Here is a 27,993-nt window from a genome sequence, read left to right as displayed (position 1 = left end):
AAAAAAAAAATGAGACAAGATTCAGGTTTCATCCTGAGAGTTTTTTTATTTTGTAATTTTTTTCCAGTACCTGTATTTCTGAATGGATGCTGGAACCCCATCCTTGTATTTTGCATAGGTCTCTACTACTGCGTACGGACCAGTGCCCACACAAACAGGATAGAAAAGTCAGCTAATCACGAAAAAAAAAAGAAAAAAAAGAAAAAAAAAGAAACATGCAGAATAGTGAAAGGCACGATCACCATAGATATCAGATACATTATTCCTTTTAATATATTCTATTTGTACTTTTTTTTTTTTAAAGGGGGTGTACATTTCGTGGAGGATACCCCCCGTGAAGGTAAACCCCTACATTTGAAAAAGCTGCCATAGTTTCAGGGCGCAAGAACCAAACAGAAGAGTGCAGTCTTGCTGTTTGATGGTCCACCCCCTTAATTTTTCCACAATATAATAAATCATGAACATGAACAGTGAATTAAACAACATTTGCATCTAATCATAAGGAAAAATACAAGCACATTTATATATCTATCTATCTATATATTTTTAGTTCATTAATCAGTTTGTTTGTTTTGTAGTTTTTTTTTTCCCCATTTGTCTAGGTTCTCACATCACACCACACAGTCAAATAAACCCCAAGCTGCCCTGAGGTGTAACACACTGCTCCCTATAGCCATACACATTTCATTAGTCATACACACACACACACACACACACACACACACACACACAGAAGAAAAAGAAATTACAATAATGAGAGACAACAGGAAAGAGAGAGAGAATGTGGTGGAGTGTCAAAACAAAATATAAAGCAAAATAAACAGTGATGGATGTTTATAGAGGGTGAGTGAGCTGTTACCTCCCATAAGGTTTAATTGCTGTGTATGATGTAGTATCACCTCTGTATGGGCTGACACAGTAGGCGAGAAGCACCACATTGACTCAAGGTAACACACCCAGGTAGCAAACTGATGTTTACCCAATGTCTATTTTGAGGTGGTTATGTTGAGCCTCCCTACACTGTTGATCTAAATGTTGGCAAAGGCGAAATTTTCATAACACTGGTCTAGTATTGCCCTAATGTTGCCCTAACCCTAACCCTGGCTAGGTGGATTTAAAGGTGGCTAAAAGTTGGCCCTGGTGGCCCAGCGTTGGTCCAATGGAGAAAATTATGTTAGGCCAATGTTTGCTCCAAGTGCTGACCCAGTGGAATGGCTGACATTTGCTCAACTTTAGCAAAGTCGAGTTAAAGGTGGGTGAAAGTCTGTCAACCCTGCCATCCAACATTGGGCCAATAAAATGGCCGACATTGGCCTAACATTGGCAAAATGGATTTAAAGTTACCCGAAATTCTGTCAAACTTGGCGGCCCAACATTGGCCCAATAGACACAACAACTCTGAGCCAAGAGTGGCAAACAACATTGACCCAGCATCAGTTTGCTATCTGGGCAGGAAGTGCACTAGTTTGATGAGATATCCTAAAAGATCCACCTCTGACATTCATCCATCCATAATAAAAGCAATGCATACAATCCATTTGGAAAGAAAGAAAAATAAAATATAAGGGAAAGAATATTTGAATATATTCATTTTTGTTAAGAGATTTTCTTTGTGTTACATCACGCTGATGATCTCAGCAGTCAAGGTTATGAAGAAATAGCCCATTACATGCCGGTATAACATAGTAAATGATTCAGAAGATTTTTAGGCTTACCCTTATTTCCCAAAAATGATGATCACCAAAAAACACCTTTGTCAGGGGTGGGGTTGGGGGTGGGGGGGAGTAGGACGAGGAGGGGTAGATTCAATTCTATGTATTCAACTTAGCTTTGTAAAGATGCTTTCAATAAACGGTGCCATCATTCAGCTAAAACACACAAACACTGTACTGTAAAGAGCTGTGCATTATATGTACATATCATATGTGAATGTGAATAATTTAAAATAGTTTGTTTTCCCAACTCATGCACATCAACATCACCCTCTCATTCGGACTGATGCTTGAAATAAAACAAATAAAATCGCACACAGCTAAAAACCTCAAAAATAAACTGTAAGAGAGTGCAAACATACATCCAAGTTGACTTTTACAAACAGTCAAACATGTTCAGCACCATAGTGAATCTAATCAGCATCGATGATACGCATATAAGCCAGAGCATGACACAGAGGATTTCCATGGAGGAAAGTAACACTGAATGATGGAGAAGGATGGATTCTGTAAGTGAACACACATGAGTGTTTACACATATATGAGTAGACCAATCACACTCTTAATGGATTAAATTAAAGGAATAGCATGCAAAAAAAAAATCAATAGTGTCAGACATTTGCTTTTAATGTAAGTAGTAATAAGTAATGAAGATCTATATCATATATCCACTGTAACGTAGCTCTAAACTGTGATGTTATGGGGCGGCCATCTTGGATAACTGGAATCGCTGGGTATCAGACTTGCGGTGGAAATGTGGTGGCTATATTGTTTTTATTTAAACCTCATTTCTTCCAATTTGGCCATTTTGCCTATTCCTGCCCCCTAGCTAGCCAGAGAGGGTGAAGGCTAGCACGTGCTTCGTCCTAGATACGTGAAGCCACCACATCGCAGCTGAACACCTTCGGAGGAAAGTGCTATCTGCCCTCTTCTGTTATCTACATTAGAGAGCAAACATGTCTTGCCTAATCAACTATATGTGAGCAAACGCGAAGTATCCCATTTAGTCATGCTAGATGGCCTTAGTAACGTTCATCATTGGTCACTCTTTGCTCACTGGGACGGATTTCTGAGAGTAAAATGAATAATTCAGTCTCATGTCATGGTGTAATATGTTTGGTGTCTACAAATATGATCACAGTGATTTTCTTTTAGCTAAGCGTTGGGTTTGGGTTTGAGTTGCAGGACTGACACTGAGAGGATGGATGGAGAGGAAGATCAAGGGTCTGAGGCACATTCACTTCAAAAGTGAATCATAAAAAGATCATGATCTAAACCTAATGCAGCAAAACACAATAAAGAGTCGCTTTCTATACCGTGTCTTAAAGGGGACTGCTTCGCCACCTAGAGGTGTAACAGGCTTGCAACAGTTGATTGTTTTCTCAAATCAGTGTGGTTAAAATCTGAGTCTGGAGCTCATTCGCATCCCCTTCGTGACGCCAGATTTGAGTTTATCATTTTATTTGTTCCGTATCACCATGTCACCGGCTGGCTGTGGCTCAGATGGTAGAGCGGGTTGTCCATTAATCGTAGGGTTGATGGTTTGTTTCCCAGCCCACATGTCTCCACATGCCGAAGTGTCCATGGGCAAGACACTGAACCCCAAAGCTAGCACCCTGCATGGCAGCTCTGCAGCCATTGGTGTGTGAATGTGTGTGAATGGGTGAATGCGAAACAGTGGAAAGCTGCTAAGGTTAAAAAAGCGCTGTATAAGTGCAGACCATTTACCATTATAGGTGGCGATGCAATGCAATTCCTTTCACCTTATTCTACACCTTCTATAATCTACCACACCCTGTAACCCACAGTAACCTCACACTGGCTCTGATAAGTGCTGGTCATGCGGGTTTACACTCCTCTTTCTAGGCTGGACATCCATTTAAGGTTTATTATCAATACGTGACCAGTAAGTATGCAAATAAATGGACAAAATGCCTGAAACCGGGTGAGATTTTATAACGATCCATTAAAAATAAATATATCTTAAGCTGTAGTTGCTAACTCAGCACCCAATATTCAACATTACATGCATTGTTAGCATGAACATGTCACAGTGCCTTCTGTTTCTTTACCTTAAATTGGCCCAAAATGTTTGAGGAGGCACCAAAGACCAAAAAGCACCAAATCATTTTAAGGGAAAACCCAACCCATGATTTACTTAAGAAAAAAAAAATCAACTCAAATCCAAAAAATTCTCAATCCATAGTAGTTTGGATTTTCCCTTTAAGGTGCTTTGGTAATGCTGTGGGCTACGATACGTACTAATTTACATCCTCTTCAATTCTCCATCAACATCCAGCAGTCTTTACTCTGTTTTATCCTCACTTCCACCTTCATTGACCTACTTTGCCATTCTATGTGTTGTTAAAGCCCCTTTCTCCGTATCAGAAACGCTGTGCTGTCTGACGCGATGTTATAGTTTTGGAACACATTTTAGCCTCTACGGTATTTTCGTCCCCCCAATAGAAATCACAAAAGACAATAAGAATGGAGAAAACTGGACTTTTCCAACACAAATGAAAGCAAATAAAGGATGAGATGTTAGCGTCAGACCCTTGTTTGGTTTCTTCCACATCGGTGTTCTGTGTCTGTGCTGCTACTTTTCTTGTTTTGAATCTTTGCTAGTTTTTGATATTAGCCGTTCCCACTTCCGTCTGCGTGTGAGGTTGCTGATTGTAAATGGCATCTTGGAGACATGAGCAAAGGCTGCGACTATTTAAAACAGAGCCATGTGAATCGAATGCTAATTGGAAAAACAAGTGGCTCGTCTACAATGGATGGATTTTAAGCATTCCTGTTCGTGACTGGAATAACGTTAAAAGAGGGCTTTGGTGGAGGATGCTGAAGACATGGTACGGTAGGTGATGTGGGATGATGGAGGTTGGTGAACGTGATGATGATGATGGTGATGCCAGGATCCTGGTGGATCAGTGGCAGAAGTTGCGCTGGCACGGTTGGTGCAGGACAGAGTTGCGTGTGTGAGCCATGTGGCGTGGGATCTGCTGGCGGACGCGGTTTTGGCGCTGCATGCGACCGCGGCCCAGGTGACGACGCTCGGTGCGGGCCTTGGCCCTCTGAACACGGCTCGCCTGAGTCACTTTGGCAAGAGGAACCACCTGACATGCTGATCCTCGCACCAACCGAGTGGGAACAGGGGCTGGGGTGGATTCAGACATCCTGCTGGGAACCCGAGAGACAGAGAGAGAGAGAGCGCGAGAGAGAGAGAGAGAGAGGGAGAGGAGAGAGAGAGGAGAGAGAGAGAGAGAGAGAGAGAGAGAGAGAGAGAGAAGGGAGAGAAGAGATGAGAGAGAAGAGAAGAGAGAAGAGAGAGAGAGAGAGAGGACGAGCAATACAGGAAAAAGAGAGAAAATAGTCAGAAATTAAAGAACACATGGCTGCCAGTAAATATGAACCGCCGCACTCTTTATAGCGTGTAAAGAGACAAAAGTCTCCACAACCAAGAACTGGTTTTATTTCATCACTCATCAAAATCTAAAGCTGTGAATTATAATTACAGAATTACAGGAATTATAAACAAATGTTTACAACAAACTCGTCAATAACAACTGGTAAATCTTTCTTTCTTTCTTTCTCATTTGAGTGAATTTATTTATTTTGTTTGTTTAATCTCTTTCTTTTCCTACTTTCCTCCTCTGTTTTGTTCCTTTCATCTCGTCTGTATTTCTTTGTTTGTTTGTTTGTTTGTTCAATTTTCCGTCTCTCAATTTTTCAGTTTTTATTTTGATTTATTGCGTTCATTTGTTGGACTGTTTATTTTCTTTCTTTCTTTCTTTCTTTCTTTCTTTCTTTCTTTCTTTCTTTCCATCTACATCACTCTTTCTTTCTTACTCTCTTTCTTTCCATCTACATCATTCTTCCGTGCTTTCTTTCATCCTTTAATCCTTCTTTCATCCTTTCTTTGATATTTTCTGTATTCATGTATTTATCTGTTTATTTGTTGGTTTATCTGTCTGTTTATTTGCTTGCTCAGATTGTCCTTTCTTTCATCTTTTCAGCATTATCTGAATTGATTCATTTCTATTTAATTGTTTGTTTATTCTCGTTCATTCTTTCTTTTTCTTCCTTCCTTGCCTGCTTATTTATTTTCCTTCTATTCATTTATTTTTGTCGTCAACATATTTGCCCATTTATCTTTCTCAGTGAATGTCATTTACACGTCTGCCCTGTTTCTGCCACTCTCCACCTTCTTGTGCACTGTCTCTGTCTGTCTCTTTCTGTCCCTCACCTCTATCTCTCATTTCCTGTTGACTTGCAGTCACACCTGTTTCTCATTACCTCTCATTATTTACACCCTCCTCTCTCGCTCTCTCTCTCTCCCTCTCTCTCTCTCTCTCTCTCTCTCTCGCTCTCTCTGTGTTTTTATCGTCTTCACCCTGGAGTATTGTGAAGATGATAAAACTGAAGACGATAAAACTGGTTTTGACCCCTGTCTGGTATTTCTTGTTTGTGAGATTTGGATTTCGCTGCTGTTTTTGTTTGTGTTCATGGTCATGTGAACTTGCGCATTGCTGCATGCAAGGAAAAATTCCCCTTCAGCATCTCATTATTACAAGAAAACCATCTTTTTACTATAAAAATATTATTTTATTTAATTTCTTGTCTAATGGACTTATTATCAAAAAATAAATGAAGTAAAATGGATTCAGATCTGATACTGATGAAAATAAAAGCTGAAAACAAGAACAGTTCTTGATAGCGTTTTGAAGCAGATTGTTGGTTGTATATGGGAGGACATTGAAGCGGATTGTATATGGGAGGACGTTGAAGTGGATTATATATGAGATGAACTTGAAGCGGATTGTATATGGGAGGACGTTGAAGCGGATTGTATATGGGAGGACGTTGAAGCGGATTGTATATGGGAGGACGTTGAAGCGGATTGTATATGGGAGGACGTTGAAGCGGATTGTATATGGGAGGACGTTGAAGCGGATTGTATATGGGAGGACGTTGAAGCGGATTGTATATGGGAGGACGTTGAAGCGGATTGTATATGGGAGGACGTTGAAGCGGATTGTATATGGGAGGACGTTGAAGCGGATTGTATATGGGAGGACGTTGAAGCGGATTATATATGGGAGGACGTTGAAGCGGATTGTATATGGGAGGACGTTGAAGCGGATTGTATATGGGAGGACGTTGAAGCGGATTGTATATGGGAGGACGTTGAAGCGGATTGTATATGGGAGGACGTTGAAGCGGACTGTTTATGGGAGGACGTTGAAGCGGATTGTATATGGGAGGACGTTGAAGCGGATTGTATATGGGAGGACGTTGAAGCGGATTGTATATGGGAGGACGTTGAAGCGGATTGTATATGGGAGGACGTTGAAGCGGATTGTATATGGGAGGACATTGAAGCGGATTGTATATGGGAGGACGTTGAAGCGGATTGTATATGGGAGGACATTGAAGTGGACTGTATATGGGACAATGCTAAAGTGGACTGTATGTGGGAGGATATTGTTTTTTGGATGACATTGAAGCTTACCTCACACTGTCGGCCATGTTGGCTGTACTCTCCTCCAGGTTGGACGAGGAGACATAGACGGACATGCTAGGATGCTCGATGAGCAGGTCCTCCATGGGGCTGGCCTCAGCTGGCGCTCCCTCTACAGTGAAACAGGGTGGAGGAGTGATGAACCAGCTCTCATCCAACCCACAGGGGGCGGGGTCAGACAGCACATTCGCTCCACCTGACCCAAGCGGGGAGGGAGAGTCGAGGGAAAGAGGGGAATGAAGGGAACGAGACGAAGGAGGACACGCTGCCTGAGAGCGGCCTGCTCTAGTCCTGCGCCGTTTGCATGAGAAAGGGCTGGAGTCACTTGTACGAGAGGGGGGAGTGGCTATATCACATCCAGACTCCACCCTCTGACATTCACTATTTGGAAGAGACTGTGCTATCGATGGGACCTCCAACCCATCCTCACCCAACATGGTACAGTTTCTGTCACCTGATGGCGGGGGTGGGGTGGGGGGGAGAGAGGTAGGGGGCAGGCAGGGGGCAGGATATAAAGTAAAAGGCGGAAAGGCAGAAGTACAGGCAGGGATAACAGTAAATAAAGCCATGCAGGTAGGGGTTGCCGTAAAATATCAACACACAAACGAACACACAGCAGTGGGAGGAACCGAGTCAAAATGGGGAGATAGGAAAAGGTTAAAAAAGAAAAGAAAAAGGAAAAGAAAAAAATAAAAGAAAAAAATAAAACAACATAAGACATAAAAATATTGTCATTAGTTTCTTGAACAATCTCTGTTATTGTTTCACAGTAATATCAGGCTAAAGGTTACACACTTCTTTCGTTCTGTCTTTCTATCTTTCCATACATCCATCATTTAGCTTTGTCTCTTTTCTGTCTCTTTTCTTTCTTTTATCTCTTTCTGTCCATCATTGTTTACTTTCCAACATCCATCCTGAGCAGCATTTAGGAGGCTTTGACTCTTTTCTGTCTTTTTTCTTTCTTTTACCTCTTTTTGTCAGTCTTTCTTTAATTTCATACACCTTTCCTTCCTTCCTTCTTGCCTTCCTTCCTTCCTTTCTCACTACTTACACATATCCTGCCTTGCAGACAGGGGACTGACTGAAGACTGTCATAACCAGACAATATTGCGGATCAGCCATGACATGATCTTGATCAACAGCCCACTGTGGACGTGTCCCAAACCAAACACTCTATTCACCCTATCATTGGTGGAATGAAACATTGCACTAAATAGTAAATAGGCTGAGGTTGTGGACACACTATTAATTTTCTAGAACCATGGTACTGTTGGTTCCACAACCAATATTTAATGCTACTACCCATGATCCTCCTACTTACCGGATACGCTGACCAGAAGCCATCCCTCATCATCCACCTCAGTCACGCAGGGCTTGGGTCCATTGAGCTCGGCAGAGACGTCCTCCACCGCTCCGAACAGCAGGTTGCTAAGTCGCTGGAACATGGCCGACTTGGAGGTCAAAGGGCAGATTGTGGAGGTATCCTGAGGGAGAGCTGCCTTGGAATTTGTCTCGGAAAAGATCTACAGTTCGTAATGCTGATGGTCTTCTGTTGCAGGTTGTGAAGGACCAGCACGGCGTCTTTTGCTTGTCAAGCCCTTGTTGGTGAAACGAACGTTGGAAGAGCTTATTAACTCTCGAAGTGCAAATTTATGGTCTTTCTATGACTGCAAAGGCCTGCAGGAGACAAAGAGAGGGGGAGGGCAGGAGAAATAGGTTGGTTAGCATAAATCACATAAATCACACTATATTAATTTCAATGTCATAGTAGTTCATCTCAAAATTAGCAATGCGTACCTGGTTCTTAAAACCTATCATAGAGTGCAATGCAAAGGAAAAGTTATTTGCTTAAATGTTTTGAAATTCTCAGAAGATTTGATAGTGATTCTTACTTGTAGAAAACTACACACATAAAATCCTTATCTATACAAAGAACCTTCTTAAGGATCTCTTTTGCTAAGAGTATATAATAGTTTTATATATATATATATATATATATATATATATATATATATCATTGGTTGTGATTATTTCCCTTTAACAGCACGTCCATCAGAGTTTTTTCCTCTTATACCACAGCAATTTATTCATACAGATCTTATTCATTACAGAATATCATGCTTTATGCATTCATAGCTACATGTCATTGACAAGTTACACCTTACCATGTACGTTTCTCACCTAGCGTACTTGTCTTCAGGTGTCATATATACAAATGCTACCATATGAAAAGTACGCTAATATACTTCTTCTCAAATATTCTTAGACTTAATAGTGTATTTAACATAAACTGTGTAAAATTCATTAGTATGTTTTAGTAAATTTGGTGAAGTAAAAAATGGTCATGAACAAACTTGACACAGCATTAACATGGCGGACATAAGAACCGGAATGTCCAATGGGTGTAATGTTCAGGTACAAAACAAACGGATTAGCCCATGTTCGTCTGGCATTTGAGACGAGCCAGGAATGTTTTCCACATAACAGCTCATCTATTTTCTTTTGATGCTCTTTAATGCAGCTGAAAAATGATAAAACATGAAAACAAACATCTTCCAGCTTTGAGTTTTATTGGATAGATTTTCTAGCTAATCTGGTTTCACGTGCCAGAGAAACATTCTGCCTTAAAGGTTGTTGGTCTCATTTGATAATAATGATATATAATAATGATAATTTGAGATAAACAGGTGGAATTCGATCGAAAACTACATCAACCAAGACTTTTTCAGTGTCTCAGATTTGCTTCCTTAGATTTGTAATGTACCTAACGTTTAATTAAGTGAAGTTACAGTTATATTCAAGCATTATTTTGCACAATGGCACCAATATGAATTTTGTGACTCTTGGGTGACTCTCATTCACTGTTCCTTGTCAATCATCAGCCTTTCCTGCCCTTTATTATGGGAGATATTTCCAATACTCTGTTTAAAAATATGAAATATTAACAACCGAAACAAAACAATCCGCTGCAAATAATCTGCAAATGGTTTGATCTCGTTTTGGCTGTTGTGACCAAAAAAAAAAAAAAAAAAATAGTCCAGATGCAAGGTGAATAGAGCAGGCGTTTTTCCTATAATGTTCAATGAATATATGAAAAACAATTAATAAACCATCCAGGTTACCTGTGGAAAAAGAAACCAGACAGTCAGGAGACGTTTCCTGAGTGGAAGTGACTCAGATAGTCCAGGTGGTGGAGCTAAATCAAGCTAATTGAATAAACATTATAAATAATTTAGCAGGAAAGCACATAAACATGTCAGGTTCTGCACTCAGGCCCTTGAGGAACGCTTTTGGCCCTCAGCTGCTCAGTTACAAAAGCATCTACCAAATCAGTAGATGTAAATATTTTTCAAACCACACACAAATTCCAGCCTCGCCCTGCCAAATTTGCATCAGCACGTCAGTGCACTCGCTCTGTGTTTGTGCCTTATCTCTGAACGTCTGACACCTGACGGGGCTTCGGATTTAAGTTAATTTAATCCGTGTATTCGAATTGATCAGGCTGTATTTAATAAGATATGTTAAAATGTTTAGGAAATGAATGTGCAAAGGAAGCACGGACCTAATTAAGCACATTTGCAAGACAAGAAGAGAGATAACACAGAGGGTGGAGAATGCTACTTCCTGATTAAAGGCTAGAAGGACACATGAGGACAGAAAGAATGGCTTCTGCGTGACAGCAATGACTCATTTACGCTAATGCAGCTGTACACACAAATCTAGAACCAATAATGGATCTTTGGTCAGAACCCATAAAGGTTCTGAAAAACTTTTGAAGAACCCTTAAAGGAACAATTTTGGCTAAGAGGAATAAAAACGTCATGTTGTGCTGTTATAGGAAAATAAGCAACATTGGAGTAGTGTGATGAAGCGGCGTTACTGTTACCACCCCAAAGTGAATTATTTTCCTATAACAGCATGTCCCGAAGTGTTTTATTCCTCTTATATTGTAGCAAAATACCAACAAGTACATTTGTCTATTTATGAAAGAATATCCTATTCTATCCTCTCTTTTTTTTCTCTTGTACTTATTAAGACAAAAATAATAATAAACCACGTCTGCAGCTTATCATGTTACCGAGAAACCGCATAGAAGTATAAACTCCTCTGTCCTGAAGATGTCGGAAAACTTACAGCTTTACCTCCGACCGTTACAAAGCGCTGACGCTGGAGACTCCTTCCGTAAACGTTATGTAAACGCTTCCTCACAGAAAAATGCACCATATCGATAATTATACATGTTTTTAAACAGCTACGCTGCTGTTATAGAAAATTTATGGACACCGCAATTGTTAAAACAAAGCATGTCATAGATCTAATTAACTGACCACACCAAACCCAAAGCCCCGCCCCTAAAAATTCCACCTGGCTCATTTAGTAAAAAATGTCCATGTGTGGTTGGAATTGGTTTTGTTGGCTGTTCTTCGTTTTAATCTCTACGCAATCGCTCTCAATAGCTCACGCAGCATTTATACTCTAAACTACATCATTTTGCTTAAACCCTAAGTAGTGCACTTATGTAGTGAGCACTACATAATGAATCCGGCATGGCTCCCTGTTTCTATTTCCATACATTATAGATTCTAGTTTATTAGTTATTAAACCACTACACATGTAGAAACTGTTATATTACCCTGCACAGTGCACTTACACAGAATGCTCCCTAATGGACAAACTGTACACTACGTAGAATTTAACTATTATTTTGTACCCTACATAGTGCACTTATATGGCCAGGAGGGAGCTAAATCCAAAACGGCTCCCTGTTGGACAGTTTCTAGTTTATTAGTTACGATCTCAGTACACCAATTGTACTGGAAACTCTGTGCACAATACACTGTATATATTTATATGGAGTGAATTTCAACCCATTAGACATACAGTGTACTACATATGGTTGGAATTACCCTATGCCCATGGAAAACAAGGTGTGGAAATGTCTATATGAGTTCCAGTTTACGTGAACATGATATGAGCAGGGCAGAAGGAAAGATAATGTACTTTGCATGGCACTGAAGCAGCTAAACCCATACAGTGATAACTTAGCTGTGCCTCCCCTTGGCTAGCGACACCAAACTAGCCTAGTTATACAAGTCTTATATTTTACTGCTCTGGTAATCAAACACACAGCGACATCACCGAGGCAAGTTTTATGATAAATCTGACTTTTTCTGATCATGTCACACATTGAGGCACGCTAAAATTACTGAAAGAACTACAAGTTTCACTTTGTAGTGTATATTTGTAGGTTTGAGAGGTTTTGAAAATAACATGAAAGTAAAGAAATGGGTAATCTGATGACTTTTTACATGCAGTAATCGGTAATGCAATCAGATAACAATTTTACAAGTAGTAATAAGTCATCTGTTGTGGACTACTTTTTTTTGAGTAATTTACTCAACACTGGTCCTCAGAGGATCTATGCATGTTTTTTTTTTTTTGCTTCTTCTTCTTTTATTTATCTTCTTTTAAAGTTAAAAGTCCCTGACTGAAAAAAAAAGCTTGAAAACCCCATGCCCTTATCCTTTGTTCACTTTATATATGGGTTAGGAAGCTGAATCACAAATCATACCCTATTAGACATACAGTGCACTACACATGTTGTCCACAATATTTTCAACCCTGGGAATTAGGAAGCAAAATCCCAAATCCCTTTAAATAATAGGGTAATAATTTTTAATAATAAAAAAAATATGGTGCACTACATGTGGTTGGAATTAATAAATCCACACCTTATATAACATGTACTTGTTTTATTTTGCTTTGACATCACTATAGCTGAGGTTTAACTGTATAGAAAAGAAAATCAAGCATTTATTAATGAAGGGTGAAAGGTTAGTTGGTATGTGAGAGAAAGTTTACTGATTTTATTTCCTAAAATGGCAATAAAACGGTTACATTTGGTATTTTTAAGACAAGATTACATAATGGTTATCGATCACAAAGGATTTTTTTTTGTGCTATAGACAATACAAAAAAAAAAAACACAAAAAAACCCCAAAGAATATATACAAATAAAAATAGAAATACATGCATGTGGAAAAATATTATGGCAATATTATGGCAAATTTATATCGAAAAAGAAGACACTCAGTCAGGAAGAATCTAAACATGTAATCAAAATACAAATGGAAAACATTATGATGCTGTTAATATGTTAACATTTTAATGTCTAAATTGTCGTTTTTGTTGGTGGTTTTGTAGTTCTGTAATCTTGTACTTTTTTTTTAAACTAATATTCTCTCCTGTGAATGTAAAGTCTATTTTTGTCCTTAAAATAAAGGCATTTTTCACCAGCAATACTGTATTACATCAATCCAAATAGCTTGGCACAGGCAGCCATTTGGGATTCAGCCAAAAGCGTCCGTGTGGGCGGGGCTTTGTGGGACGGCGCAAAGTGTTGACGTCATTGGCGCAGTTAGCTCCGCCTTCCGGAGGCTAGAGGACGGAAAAATACCCAGGACAAAAAGAGAGAGAGAGAGGGCGAGAAAAAGGGACGCTTTTTGTGACAAAAACTGTGCAAAACATTCATCACTTGGGATGATGAGAGGGGAAAAATCACTTTTTAGGTTGTAAAAGACGATTTTTATGGAGAGAGAGAGGGAAAATGACTGAAAGCGGAAAACACGTCCAGCGGCGACCCCAGTGTTTACATTTTTGGAGAAGAATAAACAGGATATAGAGGGATAGAAGAATAGAGGAATAGATCATTGAAACGATGTTTAAAATCAGAATGTTTCTATAGGTACAATCTGACATTGCAGGATTTTCTTTGAAGCTAAAAGGCTCAATAATAGCTCGGATAAACCGTATTACAGCTGACCTATAATCCACAAACACACACGTTCAAATTACACTAGCAGACAGGTCATACACCTCTACACACAGTTATATGGCTATATAAATAGATTCGTATGTGCGTGATAAGATCTCTCTGTGTGTCTGTGGCTATATATATATATATATATATATATATATATATATATATATATATATATATATATATATATATATATATGTGTGTGTGTGTGTGTAGAGGTATTTATGTAGCTCATCACCCTGAAAAGAACAGAATGATCCTAAATATAAGATCTATCAAATCTTGAATCTGAGCTGGGGTTATATAGAAAAGGTGCACAAGGGTTCAGGTTATTATAAGGCGGTACAAGAACGCTATAAAAGGCATATCGATGCCTAATGATCGACAGCAGATGATGTATCCATGTATGGCAAAATATTTTAACATTTTATGGATCAACACACACGTTTTAAAGCCAAAAATGCTTCATTCTGATCTATGCATTTTATACAGCCTAGACTACTGTATGAAGTCAGGATGTAATGAGGGGGGGGGAAATATACACAACAACAACAACAAGAATAGACAAAACAAAAAAAAAGGACAGAAACATCTTACCTGCCTTTGCTGAAGCACCGAAAAAACGTGTAAACGTGTGGACGAAACAGTAAGAAACACGACAAAAGCCTTAAAGCCCGGATTCAGGAGCGTTTCTATGAGGTAGTGTTAATGCACCAGGATTATATTCACATGAAAATAATAATAATAAGATTAATAAAAAGGCTTTCTTCTTAGAAGAAACTTTTAAACTACACGACAGCTAAATGTGCAGTCTTTATCCTTGTGTTCTTCTCTTGTTGTTGTTTTTTAATCCCGTTTTTGCTGCATTTATATATTTGTCTTGTTTTTGTCCTGGCTGTTATTGCTTCGCCCAGCTGATCCGCGGATCACAGCGTACAAGCTCAGAACAGCTGATCGTGACGTAACGAAGCGCGAGGCCACGCCCACTGTCCCCGCCCACATCGTGTCCGTGAGCCAATCACGACGTTACACAAGGTTCCAACGAGGCTCGTGCACAATAACAGAGGAAACAGAGGAGACAGAGGAGACACAGGAGGGGGTGGGGGGGAGAGGAAGGGAGGGGCGGGGCGCTCAGCAACCTGCCTCTGTTTACAGTGATGGTGTTGTGTTTAAAGTATGAATTTATACATGATATCGAGTTTTATCAGTATTATTATCAATAGTAGAAGTAGTATTAGCAGTGATATAAGTATAATTGTACGTATTCACTCACCAGCCACTTTAATAGGAACACCAGCTCATTCATTGAATGCAAATATCCAATTAGTTAATCAGCATCACAATGCATGCGGTCATGCAGTTAGGGGTCACTGAATGAAGCATCAAAATGGGGGAAATAGAATCTCTGCGATTTTAAACGGAGCGTGATTGTTTGTGCCAGATGAGCTGTTTTTTCTTCTTCTTTCTTTTAGAAACTGCTGCTCTCCTGGAATTTTCACACTCAACCCACAAGTCTGTAGAGATTACACGAAATGGTGCAGAAAACAAAAAACATCTAACTTGTGGGTTGAAACGCCTCGTCGATAAGAGAGGTCCGAGGAGAACAGCCAGACTGGTTTGGAAGGCTAACTCAAATAAGTATAAATAAAAGTATAAATAACGCTTTACAACCATGGTGAGCTGAAAAGCATCTCAGAATATGCGTGACACGGCAAATATCGAGGTGGATGAGTTACAACAGGAGACCACGTCGGGTTCCACGTCTGTCAGCCGAGAACATGAACCTGAAGCTACTGTGGACACAGACTCACTAAAAAGATTTGGAAAAAGACCAGGCGATAATTTCCCCCATCGTCAGCGGTCGTTGTATAAGCATAAGCATAAGCATACGACACATTAATAAAATAATGTGCGAATTAAACATGCATATAATTTATATACAATAACAATCCCACAAATAATAGTTACACACAGACGTTACTGAATTAAAGTATGCTAACGGACACAAGAGAGTAATTTATTAGCGATGATAGATGTTTCCCCCCGCTGGTTTTCCTTAAACAGCATGAATTCATTCATAAATTCATTACTTCACTTTATAGTGTAGGTTCAGTTAGCATAAAGGTGACCCTACAAAATTCACCAGGATAATCCAGTGTCAGCACAGCTTTAGCCCAGGACTGTTTGCCACATTGTACTGTATTATTGACTGACTATTGAACCTTGAATACTTTACACAGCGTTACACTACACTACACTACACGTGTTTCTTCATAACCGTTATAAGCGTTATAATCATTATCATGTTATTAGCATAGTTTCTGTATTTAATGGTAGTCATATACAATATATAACGTTATTGTCCATCGTATATTGGTCTGCACTGAACTGAATTAAAGACGATAGATTAATATGATAGACGGGATGGCAGGATGTTAAAAAAAAAAAAAAAACCCACAACAACCATAGCACCAAAAGGTCATATTCAAGGTCATATTCTTCCACATTAACATTGTATATAAGGAGTGTAAGGTATTTTTTTAAAATATATATATACATTAATGTTTAGTTATTTGCAATAAGGCTTCTACAGTGTTGCTACAAATATTTCAGTTCAATTTTCTTGGTATAGTATTTTTTTTTTTTTTTTAACAAAAGACAATGTCACAAAACAGCACGGAAGGTGGATAGAAATAAATAATAATAATGTAAAAAAGAAAAACAAAACAAATGACCATATGTTTCCTTTTCAACCTTCTGATCCTGGTCTGTTCCAGTAGCTCTGTGTGAGTCCTGTCTCTTTAAAAATTATTTGTAACTATTGCTTGTGTCTCGCCCCTTTTTCCTTACTGTAGGAGGGGCTTCAAGTGCCACAGCAGTGTTTTAGCCAATCACAGAGCCTGGTATGTATGCAGCACTACAGCAACCAATAGGATTACAGACATTTGAAAGCTCTTGACTGGTGACTTTGTTTCTTAGGCATTTTTTCTTTTTCTTTCTTTCTTTCTTTCTTTCTTTTTTTTTTGTTTTTTTTTTTAAAGAAGCTCTCTATATCTTGAGAACTAAAGTATTTTAGTGTGTTAATATTATCCAGACACTCTGACACTGAAATTATTAGCACACAAAAGTCTGACTGCGCTACCTTTTTTTTTTTTTGTTAGGAAAGACTAATAACATTTTACTGAAATAATATATATATTATACAAGATCAATGGTTCTTAGCTCCTAGCATGAAAAGATTAGCATTGAATAATCAAAAAATAGAATAAAAATAGAATGTTAAATATAATATTATAGCTTAATTTCACAAGATAACGTCACAAAATACTGTCACTACTATAAAAAGCAACAACTTTTTGTTGTGTCTCTACTAATACATAATAAATAAGTACACATAAATACATATACTTTAAAAATAGAATCTTAAACACAATATTACTGAGGGTGATTAAAATAAAAATACAAAAATTACTGACTACAGACAATTCACTAGCATTTAATTTAACCTAAAGGCATATAAAATAATCTACTATGTTTATTACGATAGTATAAGAAAATAGATGTTTATTTACTAATATTCATACATGTACACATAAATACATATTTAAAAAATAGAATTTTAAATATACAGGTCAATTAAAATGATGCTAAAAAGTAAATTCACTTAATTTCACACAAAGAAATTATATATACACACATAAATAAAATACTATATTTAATATACTACTATAACAATATATTTTTGGAGCTAGTTAATCCAGTGAATTTCAGCATTAGATGATAAATGTAATATTAGGCTGATCACTAATTGACATATATTTATCTCCATATGCCTCAAGAGTCACACACCAAAGTCAAATATTGTATATATGAAGCTGAAATCGATCTAAATATCCATCCATCCATCCATCTTCTACCGCTTACTGCTTCTTCAGGGTCACGGGGAACCTGGAGTCTATCCCAGGGAGCATGGGGCACAAGGCGGGGTACACCCTGGACAGGGTGCCAATCCATCGCAGGGCACAATCACATACACACTCACACACCCATTCATACACTACGGACACTTTAGACACACCAATCAGACTACCATGCATGTCTTTGGACTGGAGGAGGAAACCGGAGTACCCGGAGGAAACCCCCGCAGCACGGGGAGAACATACACACTCCACACACACAGGGCCACGGTAATCGAACCCCCGACCCTGGAGCTGTGAGGAGAACGTGCTGACCACTAAGCCACTGTGTTATCGACCGAATAACGATTGAATTAAACTCTATTATTCATTTCGAATCCTGATTTGATCAGTAATTAGCAGTTTTTAGTCTCTGAACATTAAGGGAAGACACATTACACTGGACTGAAACACTCACTGTGCTGATTTCAGTCAGCTGGATGTGTTTACGATACGTCTGACATACATACATGTCTGAACACACAATCCGATCTATGATCACCTTTCACACACATCCTCACCACTGTGTGCGTGTGTGCGTGCGTGTGTGTGTGTGTGTGTGTGTGCGTGTGTGCGTGTGTGAGCTGGAAGTTTAATTATTAAAGATGCTGGTTTTTGCTCCACTTTTTCAAGAGACAGCAGACTTCACTTTAAGAGGTTTTCTCTGATATAAACAACTCCAGAAATATTGGCACCCTTCATGAAAATGAGTAAAACTGCACACATTTACTATAAATTGCACATGTTGTTTATTAAAAACAGGTGTGTAATGGTAAGCCGGTGTGGTTAATGGTTAATGGGAACCCACATAGCCTGCAATCTTCTCAATAATATATATATAAGAAAAACAAACAAATAAAAAAAAAAAGTATTTTCTTTTGATTGTCTGAGTGAAAAGTTTGAGTTAGTGTGTGCCAAATGATGTATGTTTATTTTTTTATACAATATATATATTTTTTTACCCTAGGTGTTTTTCTTCTTTTTTTTATGCAGTTACGGGCACAAAGTAGTTTCAGAGTTGTGTTTATTTTATTTAAACACTGTTCTATTGTAGACGTAGGGCTACATTCTGTTAAACATTAACACCACATTAAAACATTGAACAATGTTTCTAGTCAGGCCTTGTCCATATCCTGAAAGCTTCGTGTGTGTGTGTGTGTGGTATGTTTTTTGAGACTCATTGAGAGAAAACACTCCCTCATGACTCAAAACAGTGCCTCTGTTTCATCAGACTGTAGCAGTGTAATGTTTAAAACCGAGATTGTCCATCCTTAATTCCTGCTCTCGTCCGTGCCCTTTCTGAAATTTGAAAAATGCATGTTTAAGGGTTGGCCGAAAGCGTGGGTGTGGAGGCGGTGCTTAGTGTGTGACGAGTGTACAGAAACAAAGCAGAGAGATAAAGGGATGGTTAGTGGCTCATACTGTACGCCCTGAAATAACAAAGATGACTTTATTACATCTACATTATTTACATTCTATTATACCACAGTGCCGTCGATTCCGATTCTGGATTCCGATTGGTCCGAATAACAGCAGCTCTGACTGTACAGTAGTGCAGGTTTATATTAATGCGCTCGTTCTAGTACGTTATTGTTTCTATATAGTGACATCTCGTTCACAGGGATTTCTCTGGAGGACGCTCCACGTGAACGGATTAAAATGTGTGTAATTATTGATATGGTGATTTATGGTATTTCCTGTAAGGAGAAATATGTTGATTGTTAATATGTTTATGGAAGGAGTCTCCAGTGTCAGCGGCGAAGCTGTAACTTTAAGGGGTTTTGGCTTGCGTGACTATTAACAGACAAAAAGTATGATGTGTTATTCTTTTATAAATTACAAAAAAATTGTTAGTGTTGGCAAATTGCTGTGGTGTAAGAAGAATAAAACACTTCGGAATTTGCTTTTTTGATATATATACATTTTTATATTCTATTTTTTTTTTACATTTATATTTAATTTTATTTGACATTTGTGCATTTAAAAAAAAAAACACTTATTTTTGTTGTTCTTTTCTCCAGGTCATCTTTGACTGATCCATGTGTATACTACTGTATAACTTTTTAATCATTTAATTGTTACTACTTAATTGTGCAGCGCTTTGAGCTACCACAAGTATGAAATGAAATGCTCTAAAAGGTATTATTGTATAGTAATTGTAAGATAATTACATAATTCCTTCAAACTAGTGGAAAGAAATTTAGGCCACGCCTCTGAACGGAGTCAGATGCCAAGGTTCAAGGTGGAGATACGATAGTTTGTAACAATATACTTTTTTGTATCTGTTTTTAAGTGTACATCACAGTCACTTTAACAATTCAAGTGCAAAACTAAATTACCAGGACACTCCTAACGGCAAATATATGCCGGGAACACTCCTCGGGTGGATCAGAGTGTGTGAATAATGAATATACCACATCCCTGACATTGTTTTCACTACAGAGTTCGTGCCTGAGCAGGTAATGAGACATGCTGCATCTCCTGTGTGACCCCGTCTCACCACACCTGAGCTCACTGAGGAAAAATGAACAGCAGAACAGGAAACCTGAGTGTTGTATCATTGCCATGCATGAAGCTGTCTCAGAAAAGTCAGGGGAAAAAATTTATAGAGCTTTATGCCGCTCTACTGCTGGCACTGGAGACTCCTTCCGTAAATGTGACATAAACATATTTCTCCTTACAGAACGCGTCAACATATCGACAGTGTACAGACATTTTAAAAATCTGTTTAGGTGGAGAGTCCGCTGTACAGTTCCCTACGAACGAGTGGATACTATAGCAACGATAACAGTCTCCTCCCACAAGCTCATTGTGTCCAATCAGATTGTATGCTCACCCACAATGTTACTGTGACCTACTGGACCACTGAACACAACCACGACATCACTGTAACCGATTAGAAACCAAGTTCCCGCCCACAATGTATCCAGTCAGGATCATCTGTTCGGAAGATACCAGAAAACTTAAAATGACAGCTTCACGTCTGTTACATAGCGCTGACACTGGAGACTCCTTCTTACTGAAAACATACACAGTTTTTTAAACCCTTTTACGTGACGCGTCCGGCATACGACCCCACGTGAACGAGCTGTTACTATAGAAACGATAACGTATTAGAACGAGCACATTTATATAAACCTGCGCTACTGTCAGAGCTGCTGGTATAGAAAATAATTCGACACCTTCTGACCAATCAGAATCCAGAATTGGTATAAAGGTACTCTAGGTATTGCTAGTGAGATAGATAATACATTTTAAGACTAAGATCCACTACAATTTGGTAAAATAACAGCGCTCTATGGAGGTCTCTGTTCAGTTCAGTCAGCGCTCACCTGCTAACAGTCTGCCCACTGAGGTAGACGAAATTCAGCCCTGAGCTGATCAACCAGCTGAGTCAGGTCTCGGTTATCAGGTGCAACGCAAAACCCCCAGCTAGCATTTCCTCGCTCTCTACGGGACACAGCGTCAAGCCATTAGTTCTGGAGGTGAGAGCAGTTCTGTCCTTTCTAATAATGGCGAAGGTCACAGTTTGTTGTGGAAACGGATTCTTTATCAGCGCCGAAGGACAATCCTTTACCTCGGGTGCTAGGACCGCGAGCAGGACAGTGAGGACTTCTGCACCTACAGCGTGTTATAATGTTAATCTGGAAATTTCGAGGGCCGTCATTACGGTTATAAAACCTCAACAATGGGAAGCAGGAATCATAATCCAGGTGTGTATTTCCAAGAAAAACTGAATATTCAGATTGAATCAGAATCAAGAAAGTCAGGCTGGACTTAACGGTCAGGATATAATTTAATACACTTATATTTTATTACATTATAATGTCTAATTGTGATGCTTTATAAAAAATGGAAGGTTTTTGATTATTTTCAGTGTTCCATCCATCCATCCATCCATTTTCTCTACCACTTATCCTACAGGTCGTTTTTTTTTTTTTTTGGATTCAATAATAATAAAAAAAAAAAATCAATAATTGGATTGTGAAACACGATTATTATGATATTACTTCAAATTAGTTCATATTTTTTCTCCTGCACCACGCATGCATGGTGCCGTAATCCAACCTCAGAAGACATTTTTACGGTTCAAACTTAAAGTTACAGCGTTACCTCTGGCGGTTTCAAAGCGCCGACACTGGAGACTCCTTCCCTACACATCTTTACAGAAAACGTCACCATATCGACAACTATACACATTTGTCTTTGTTAAATAAGAACATTGTTTATTATTCTGCTTAGATTGCGAGGTCCCTCCAGGAAAGCACAGATCGTAGAAATTAACGTGAAATCAAGCAACAGCTCTGCAATATTCGGAGACGCGTCGCGTGACGTCATCACGACGAGAAATCGAACGTTTCCGGCAGCGAGAATCACAGAAAAACTCCTGATTTACATCCTGTGACTGTCGGAGCTGCTGTTATAGATAATGAATCGACACCTTCCAACGAATCCTAATCAAGAACTCAACAGCACTGTGGGCGAAACGTTTCTGATTAGTGAACGGAACCGAATCTCTGATCTCAGCACAATCTGAAACAGGTCACAGAAACACTAAACATGGAGGACATCTTGTTCCAAGCCAGAAAACTACAGTGTTTTTTGTTCTTCTGGGGCTTTTGTTCCAGCTCGGGCTCTGTACGTTTTTATAACAACGACTAACGAGGAGAAATTCCTGCCGTTCTCCAGCTGAATGTGGAGGATTGGAAAGTGGGTGAAAGGTCAGAGAACAGCGTTGGATTGTGGGATTGTTAGAGATGCTCATGAGATGAGACGTTTGGCCATGGCTATAAGACATGACTATAATTAGTTATTAGATTGTTTCGGCGGACGCTTCACATGAACGCGAAATCCTTCATGTTTTCAGTAAGGAGTCTCCAGTGTCAGAACTTTGTTACAGAAGTAAAGCTGTAACTTTAAGTCTTCCGGCATCTTCAGGACAGAGGAAGAAGTTCGTTTCCGATTGGTCAGCGCTACTCTCCTAGGTGGTAACGTTAATATTAGCATTTTAACCCAAATATGTGTGTATTTGGTCTTCAGTAAAGGATCCATCAGTATTCTGGAATAAGGTTTTTCCTGGCGAGTCTCTTCTCCCTCATACCAAAAGATCTTCGTGTTCTCCTAAAAAGTGCATGTTGGACTGCATATAAACAGCAAGCAAAGCGCTGTTTAGAGAGCAAATACCAGCACTTGTTATTTCTCCATGTCTCCTGGTCTCTGCTCACACCACCTCAGAAGCTCCCTGAACCCTGCAGCTAAAAAAAGCCTCCATGGGATTTCCAGATAACGATCCGAGCAGGAAAACGGTCTGTCCTGGGGGAGGAGCTTCAGCTGCCCCTGTGACATCACACCATCTCGGAGTGTGTCCAAGAGGACAGGAACAGACACGGCTCCTGTGTAGTCGTACCTGAGGAGCCAGGGTTTATACACTTTGACCCATTTCACACTAACACGTCTGAACATTCTTCTGATTATCCGCCTGTGAGGAACGCGTCAGTGTGTGCTCTCCTGCTCTTCATCCAGCGTCCAAAAATACAAATCTCTCTCCCTCTATCTCTCTCTGTCCTTCGTTGTTTTTCTCTCACCCTCTGTCAGTATATTGCGCTCTCTCTCTCTCTCTGTCTGTCTGTCTGTCTCTCTCTCTCTGTCTTTCTGTCTGCCTCCCTTGCCCCCTGTCTCTCGCTCTGTCTCCCTCTTCCCCTTACCCTCTCTGTTTCTCTCTCTCCTTCTCTGTCTGTTTCTCTCTCTGCACCTCCCTCTCTCTATCTCTGTCATTCGGTCCTTCTCTATTGCCCTCTGTCATCATCTGTCTCTCTCTCTCTCTGTCTGTCTCTTTTTCACCATTCTGTGTCCTTTTATCCTGAACCCCGTCTCTTAGTCTCTTTCTCTCATTCTCCTTTCTGTCTCTCTCTCTCTCTCTTTCTAAGCTTTACCTCTGTCTCACTCTCTCTCTCTCTGAGTGTTAGTCAGTGATAAGGCTGAGGCCGGAGCTTGCTGTCGTATTTAAACCCCTTTCTGTTTATCGCTGTGTTTCACAGTGCTGTATCATGAAGGGAACATGTTTCAACATCATCCTTGTTTACCAGTCGCTCACACTTAGCTCTCTCTCTCTCTCTCTCTCTCTCTCTCTCTCTCTCTCTCTCTCTATATATATATATATATATATATATATATATATATATATATATATAAAACACACACACACACACACACACACACACACACACAAATGACATGTATAGCTTCTGCAGCGTTCCTGAGGAATCTTCTCCCGTTCCTCATGAGCAACGGCGTCCAGTTCAGTAATATTCATGGGTTTGCGTGCTGCGACCGCCTTCTTCAAATCCCACCAGAGATTTTCTATGAGGTTCAAGTCAGGTGACTGTGACGGAACTGTAGAATCTTCCAGGATTCTTCTGCAACCAAGCCTTCGTAGAATTTGAGGTACGCTTGGGATCACTGTCCTGTTGGAAGGTCCGATGACGCCCAAGCTTCAGCTTCCTCACAGACGGCATGATGTTTTCTCCTAGGATTTCCTGATACTTCACTGAATCCATCTCGCCTTCCACACGCTGCAGGTTTCCAGTGCCAGAGGATGTAAAGCAGCCGCAGAGCATCACCGAGCCTCCACCACGCTCGACTGTGGATAGTGTTCTTTCTTCATCCTTCTTCCTCCAGACGTACCGCTGATCCCTCGTGCTGAAAAGTTCCAGTGTAGTTTCATCGCTCCACAGAACAGAATCCCAAACCTTCTGTGGATTATTTATATGATTCTGAGTGACTTTTCTTCTGCTTTCTTGTGTGTTCCAGCTCAAGCACACCTGGTGCAACTAATGAAGCCCTTGATGAGTTCATCAGGTGTGCTTGAGACAAAACCTGTTCTGCGTATTTGTGCTGTTGTGAGGGATTCTATTCATGGGGGTGAATCATTTTGAAACTGGAGAAGTTGCATTTTCAGTTTAATTTGGTGAAAACAGTGTATACATATCATGTTAACAGTTTGACGTGTATGTTTTATAAACCGGGTGCTAAAAGATGAGCGTGTTTGAGGTAAAATAAGTGCACTGGGTGTGGAGATCTCTAAGGGACACACTGTACTCACTAGCGATCATAGATCCTCAAGTCTGGAACCCTGTACACACACGCGCACACACACACACACACACACTTGCATCAGGGAACATTTTGAACGTAACAAGTGAGCTATTTTAATACCCCGGTGGATCCAACTATCACATATCACAGCTGATGGGAGAGCACGTGCACACACACACACACACATACACACACACACACACACACACACACACCACAATAAAGTGTTTAAATACCTGAAGTTGCTACAGAATGGCAATTAAATAAGAAAATAAATCAAAACAATGATATTAAAACCAGACACTTAAATCCGTGCATTAACAACAACAAGAAGCACTTTTCATACACATTGTAGCTCAGAATATATATAACTATAAATATGAACAAAAACAAGAAGAATCCCTCGGCGTGGACGGAGATGCCTCCACCGCCGAGTCTATTCAATTCAATTCAATTCAATTTTATTTGTATAGCGCTTTTTACAATAGACATTGTCTCAAAGCAGCTTTACAGAAATATCAACACGGTATACAGATATTAAAGGTGTGAATTTATCCCAACTGAACAAGCCACTGAGTGGCGACGGTGGCGAGGAAAAACTCCCTAAGATGTTTTAAGAGGAAGAAACCTTGAGAGGAACCCGACTCAGAAGGGAACCCGTCCTCATCTGGGTAACAACAGATAGTGTGAAAAAGTTCATTATGGATTTATATGAAGTCTGTATGGCGTTAGGAGCAGCCGTAGTCCCAGCAGTCTGGAATTAGAGAAGATTTGAGCTCCATCCAGCGGCAGAAAGGATCTGGATCTCTAGTATCTCCATAAATTCGTGTGGGGCTCGGCGAAAGGAGAGAGGGAGAAAAAATAATTATGACTGCGAAGTAGTAGAACAGAATCTAGTCATGGTAGGCTTGAGTAAACAAATACGTTTTAAGCCTAGACTTAAACACTGACTGTGTCTGAGTCCCGAACTCTAATTGGAAGACTGTTCCATAACTGTGGGGCTCTATAAGAGAAAGCTCTTCCCCCTGCTGTAGCCTTCACTATTCGAGGTACCGTCAAATAGCCTGCAGCTTTTGATCTAAGTAGGCGTAGTCCTAGTCTAGTCCTTCTTGTTACTAATTTGGCCGAAACAGATATATAATGCAGACTTCATATAAATCCATAATGAACCTTTTCACAATATCTGTTGTTACCCAGATGAGGATGGGTTCCCTTCTGAGTCGGGTTCCTCTCAAGGTTTCTTCCTCTTAAAACATCTTAGGGAGTTTTTCCTCGCCACCGTCGCCACTCAGTGGCTTGCTCAGTTGGGATAAATTCGCACCTTTAATATCTATATACCATGTTGATATTTCTGTAAAGCTGCTTTGAGACAATGTCTATTGTAAAAAGCGCTATACAAATAAAATTGAATTGAAATTGAATTGAATATAAATCTTACAAACATTCAACCACTCGTCCTTGAGATATCGCGCCAGATTATCACCTAGTGGCGGAGGGATATATATGCGTAAGGAGATTAAATACATGTAAGTATACAGGGGGTCCCAAAAATCACTATACATATTGGACTATGTATTCCAGCACCACGCGGGCTGTAGCTTCGCCAGTGGAGGTTCGTGGACGTCCACTTCTTCTCGGTCGGTCCGGAACACTTCCAGTCTTTTTGAATTTGTTATTAAGTTTAGCGACAGTGTTGTGTGTGACGTGTTCGCCAAGTCTTGCTATCGAGTTTCCCGTTATACACGTGTATCGCTGAGCCTGTTTGGTCTGTTGGTCTTCACGATATGGATTCTTTATTTCCCTTCTCTATCGGTCCTGCTCTTATACAGCCGTCTGCAGTTGATTCCGATCTCTGCTTGTCCTGAGGACGATTCTGCTTCACGACTCTCGTGCTCGTTCTCGTTCTGGCTCGTTCGCAGGGACTCGTACGGCCGACGCGCCACATAAAGAGAATTTTAAAAAATGTGTGTGATGATACGTGATGCGGTGACGTTTTCTGTAAGGGGAAATGTGTTTATTCAACATGTATGGAAGGAGTCTCCAGCGTCAGTGCTTTGTATCGTAACAGTCAGAGGTAAAGCTTTAACGTTAAGTTTTCAGACACTTTCAGGACAGAGGAGATTAGGCTTTTCTTTCGTTTCTAGATAACATGACAAGCAGTGGGTTTTTCCTTGCTGTTGTCGTCTTATCAACTTGAAAAAACATGAGAGAGGCCGTCGAGGGACCGACTGATTATAGCCGCTATAACGTAAGTGAGAACAGGAACTCATTTGTTTTGTGGTCGTATCGTTCGTCATCTTAATTTTTTTTTTTTTTTAATTTGTTAAAATAATTACTTCATTATTCATTTGTTCATTCTTATTTTGACAACAATTTGTTGAAATGAGTTTCCTTCTAAAGTATACTATGAAGGCCTCACAGTTAACGATAAACAACATTAAACTAGTCCTCGTTCTCAAAAAACCCTAACCCCTAATGTCTAGTAACGTCTCTGACCACCTTTTTTTTTTTTTTTCCATAAAAGTTTGCCTTACATAGCAACAGTAACCAGGCGTAACCAGGAAATGTATGTTGTGTGCTACAAATATAGTATCTGATATCAGAATTTTAGGCTCCTTGCTAACTAAAGATGGTAATAAAGGCAGATCCTAAGCGTGTACACGTAAATAGGCTTTCTTCAGGGAATATTACAAAACACACACACACACACACACACACACACACACACACACACACACTGCAGGCCTGTTTCCCTTGTTCTTTGTGTGAACTTGAGTAACCTTTCCATTAGTTCACCAAGTGCACTGTGGGAACATGAACTTTACACAGGACAGTGTTTGGGCAAATATAGCACATTTAATAGTGAATGTAGACTTCACATTCTGTCTG

At 39.6% G+C, this 27,993-nt stretch overlaps 1 protein-coding gene across 4 annotated transcripts; it reads right to left on the bottom strand.

Moving 5' to 3' along the window:
• Positions 1–26: 26 nt before the first annotated feature.
• Positions 27–15,011, bottom strand: LOC108275888 (tumor protein p53-inducible nuclear protein 2). Of its 4 annotated transcripts, none has more exons than XM_017486962.3 (4): positions 14,651–15,011; positions 8,555–8,910; positions 7,225–7,687; positions 27–4,892 (listed from the first exon to the last, which is right to left on the bottom strand). In XM_017486962.3, exons 2-4 carry the CDS (start codon positions 8,676–8,678, stop codon positions 4,640–4,642), a joined length of 840 nt encoding a protein of 279 aa, XP_017342451.2. In that variant the 5' UTR covers positions 8,679–8,910; positions 14,651–15,011; the 3' UTR covers positions 27–4,639. The 4 variants fall into 4 exon arrangements, with proteins under 4 accessions (XP_017342451.2, XP_017342453.2, XP_053542483.1 ...); XM_017486964.3 differs by having other exon boundaries at positions 27–4,889; XM_053686508.1 differs by having other exon boundaries at positions 27–4,889; positions 7,225–7,345.
• Between the last annotated feature and the right edge of the window lie 12,982 nt (positions 15,012–27,993).

Source organism: Ictalurus punctatus, chromosome 15, assembly GCF_001660625.3.
Source record: "Ictalurus punctatus breed USDA103 chromosome 15, Coco_2.0, whole genome shotgun sequence".
Lineage (NCBI taxonomy): Eukaryota > Metazoa > Chordata > Actinopteri > Siluriformes > Ictaluridae > Ictalurus > Ictalurus punctatus.
The sequence above is the reverse complement of the archived record's forward strand: the minus strand, read 5'-3'. Positions and strand labels throughout refer to the sequence as shown.